This window comes from Cebus imitator, unplaced genomic scaffold (genome assembly GCF_001604975.1).
Source record: "Cebus imitator isolate Cc_AM_T3 unplaced genomic scaffold, Cebus_imitator-1.0 Scaffold622, whole genome shotgun sequence".
Classification (NCBI taxonomy): domain Eukaryota; kingdom Metazoa; phylum Chordata; class Mammalia; order Primates; family Cebidae; genus Cebus; species Cebus imitator.
Genome location: NW_016107937.1, coordinates 286,081 through 290,390, shown reverse-complemented (window position 1 = coordinate 290,390; position 4,310 = coordinate 286,081). Strand labels below are relative to the sequence as shown.

The following is a 4,310-nucleotide window of genomic DNA, read 5'->3' as shown; positions in this document are numbered from 1 at the left end:
AAAGATAATCATATCAAACTGGAAGTTCAGATTGTCACCTGGCCACTTTGGGTTCCTCCTGCCTCTAAGTCAACAGGCTAAGAAGGGAGGTACAGTGTTGGATGAGGTGATTGACCCAGGCTCTCAAGATGAAATCAAACTCCTACTCCACAGTGTAGGTGACGGAAGAGTATTTGTGGACTATAGGAGATCCCTTAGGCCATCACAGTATTACCATGCCTTGTGATTAAGGTCAATGGGAAACGACAACAACCCAATCCTGCCAAAACTGCAAATGGCCCAGACCCACCAGGAATGAAGATTTGTGTCACTCTATCAGGTAGGGACCATGACCTGCTGAGGTGCTTGAAGGCAAAGGGGATACAGAATGGGTGGTAGTAGAAGAAGGTTAGATAGAAATAGGCCTCTTGGGAAGTGCCCTGGAACACAGGGGAGCTGGATGTCTGCCGTGGGCTCTTTTCTCTTTTCTCTGTGGTTTCTCTGGGAAACCACAGGCCCAAGAGATCCCTTTCAGTGTGATGCCGTGTTTGGCCGGGAAAGCAGCAACACAGTCAAAGTGAAACTGCTCCTCTTACACTTCTAATACAACTTCTCCCGGCTTTTATACCCTAAGAGTGTGCCCCACCTCACCCGTGGGTTGTGAGATTTTCATATAGCCATGGTTACCTGTGAGAAGTGGCTAACTGGTCGTTCTGTGCTAGAAACCAGAACGAAGCACCTCCTCTTCTGCCATCATGCTCTACAATAGGTTTCTATCTCCTTGTTCTTTCCTACTTTTACTTTTAAATTCCAGAATTAATAGATAATTATCCTGTAATTATATTTCCTATATTTCCTGAGATCTTTACTAAACTGAACATACGAAGTTTTTGTTAGCTATTTTTTCACATAGAATAACAATGATTGCTTATCATAGTAAATTTGGACATAGCTATTAATAATAAGTTTTATTTCTCTTTATCCCTGATATTTTACAATATATCTGTATACAGCATTGGATGTATCTTTGCACATAATGTATCACATAAAATGATTTCCCTTTTTCTTAATTAGTAACAGCCTAATTTTCATGGCCATATAATATGCTAAAAAAAATAAAAGTTGCACCTGTACTTTACACTTTTCCTCGTGATCAAGGCTGATGACATTCTAGTTATGTAGAGACTGCTTCTGAAATGTCTGATAGATGTCTGTGCTTTACTAGTTACCAAATGCAGGCTGTCCTCACTTTGTGATTTTCGATGATCGAATTGGATCGATACACTGGAAACTCATAAAAGGGTGTTGAGAGTTGATTTTCAGAAGTGAGGGGCATAACCAGTATTACCACATGAACAAAAAATAAGATCCTCAAGGTGTTTACAAGATGGGTTTGGGGAATACTTATAGAAAATTTAACCTATCAGTCACCCATATATTTATATTTTTTGCACATTGATTATACTAAGTACAAAAGTGGCAGAGCTATTCAAGACACATTGAAGCAGAAATAATTTCACTTTTTAAACAGGGTAAAATTATCCGCCCTATCTTGAACCTCACTATGGCTCTGTGGATCATCATATTCAAAGGAGATGGATTTTCAGAGATTCTCTCAGGCTTAGTTAGATAACAATTTATCTCCAAGTAAGTAAACATAGCATTTTCATATAGAATTAGTAGATACGAAACAATTTATTTTCATAGAATTGCTGTCAAATAAAGCATTTTTAATTTCAATGTTAAGGCTTTCATTTTTCAGAAATCAATCTTCAAGGTGTTAATTTGGATAAGAAAGTAAAGTGGTTACTGACAGTCCATGTTGTTAAACAAATCATGACTACACTAGGTTTTTCCATTTCAAACAGTCAGTTTCTTACCCCACAAGCAATTAGGGATTACAAATAAATAGAGGCCTAAACTGCAATTTTACGAAAGCATTTTCCCTAATCGTTTGTTGCATGGCAAGGATTACATCTTTGTTCCGTAGGCTGTAGATCAATGGGTTCAGCATCGGACTCAGAAAACTATAGAAGACCGCGATTATTTTGGATTCCTCTACGGACTTGTCTGATGGAGGCCTTACGTACATGCAGAAGAGGGTTCCATAAAACAGTCACTATTGTCAGGTGGGAAGCACGTGTAGAAAAGACTTTGTGCCTGCCTTCAGCAGAACAGATCTTCAAGATCGCTGCAAAAATGAACAGATAGGACAGAAGAACGATGAAGAGAGAGCTTGAGAGAGTAAATCCTGCAACTGCAAACGTTGCCATCTTTTTGACATGGGTGTCAGAGCAGGCCAGCATTATAAGAGGAGGATCAGTGCAGTAGAAATGATTCATTTCACAGAAGCCACAGAAGGAAAAGTGAAAGATCAGCAGTGTCTGAGAGAGCCCATTAAGGAAGCCACACATGTAAGCCACAGTGACCAGAGAGATACAGATGCTTTTGGACATCCTGGAACAGTAAGGCAAAGGGCTGCCAATGGCTACATAGCGGTCCAATGCCATTGAAGCAAGGATGTAAAACTCAGTGATCACCAGGGCGATGAAGAGAAGACACTGTGTGAACCATCCAGCATAGGAGATGGTCTTCTGTTCTGAGAGGAAATTGTGCAGCATATTTGGAGTAATATTGGAAGAATAGCAAATGTCTACAAAGGAGAGATGGCCAAGGAAGAAATACATGGGGGTTTGCAGGTGGGAACTGGTCCTGATCAGCAGGATGATGCCCAGGTTTCCTGCCAGTGTGATTAGGTAGATCACCAGGAACACTCCAAACAGGATCTTCTCTAGCACTGGGTGGTCTGTCAGTACCAAGGAAATGAATTCTGTCACTATAGTGTGGTTTGGGGAGAACATTTTCTTATCTCTTGAAAATTGAAAATGACAAAGAATGTGAGGATCTGTCTGATTCACATTCAGCATTTGTTTCATCCATTTATCATTCACACATTCATCTGTTTATCTAGGTGACAATTACTTCTCTTGTTTCAATAATCACATCAGAAATTTTGCATAACATTTTGTCCCTACATGTCTTTTTTAATCTGTATCTTTCTTTCTATACATCAAACCCATACACAGAAACATACATATTCTCTATTTCTGTCTGCCATACATACATATACATACATTTATTCATTCATTCATACATTTATGCCTGTCTTCTTGGTGTACTCCACATTTAGTAATTTTATTAAAACTTTGTGAGGAAACAAAACACCCAAAGGGATGAAAATCATATATGAAATCCATAGGTTATTAGCATCATTCAAATGGATAAAGAAAGTTTAATCTCCAGTATCCCTCCAGCTCTGATATTATATTGTTTCAGATGACGAATGAAGAAAAAAAGCAAAGCATTTTCAATTAAAATCCATAGCTGTGAGCCTTACCTTTATTTGGGAACCATTAAATTAGAGAAACTAATTGGAATATGATATAGGGCTAAGAGGGTACAAAATGAAGACTTGTTTTTTCCGCTTTGTAATGTCAGCTGACTGTTTACTTATGTATACTGTATTGCTTCCATTTCTTTCTGTTCCAATTCCTGGGGGTTACTACAGTAAACAAATATCCCAGCTCATGGAGCACTCACTATAATAGAGGGAGCAGAGATTAAACACACAGAAAAAGATACATATAATTTCAGGCAAAATCATTATCTATGAAGAAAAAAAATGAAGGTAGGATGCTTTTAGATGACCATTCAAAGAAGATCTTTCTGAGAATGCAGCATTTTAACAATAGATATACAATTCTATTTGGGGAAAGTGCGGATTATTTTTTTGGCTTCCACTTTTGTGCTACTAAACCACTACTGATAACATTGTTTAGGTATGCACAGATAATGTTTAAACATGGTCTTAGCTTCCAAATCAAGTCACTCTCTCACAGTTCTCTTTGAAAGTAAAACAAGTAAAACAGGATTGTAAACATTGCTACTCCAAAAATTGCACCTTAAAGCCATTTTTTATTTAGTTCTCATGCATACATCAGAAGAGCTTGCATATAATTGATTTTAGAGAGTCAATGTAATATTAATATATGGATAGAAAAGTCAAGTGAAATTGGAGAAAATATTTGTTTTCTCCATTGATGAAATATTTATCTCTATACGTACACAAAGTTGTATTTTTAGTGAACAAATGTAGAAAATGACCTACCTGTTAATGTTAATGAGCCGTATCTTATGAAAACAAGGTAGCAAGACTTATTAGGTATATTCCCTGGAATATTTTTAAACTAATTCTAAAAAAAAAAAAAAAAAAAAAAAAAAAAAAAAAAAAAAAAAAAAAAAAAAAAAAAAAAAAAAAAAAAAAAAAAAAA

At 36.8% G+C, this 4,310-nt stretch overlaps 1 protein-coding gene across 1 annotated transcript; it reads right to left on the bottom strand.

The window, feature by feature from the left end:
- Positions 1-1,870: 1,870 nt before the first annotated feature.
- LOC108295129 (olfactory receptor 5M10-like) lies at positions 1,871-2,840 on the bottom strand. Its single transcript, XM_017517174.1, is given in 2 exon segments — positions 1,871-2,093; positions 2,095-2,840. Coding segments are annotated over 2 exon segments (969 nt in total).
- Between the last annotated feature and the right edge of the window lie 1,470 nt (positions 2,841-4,310).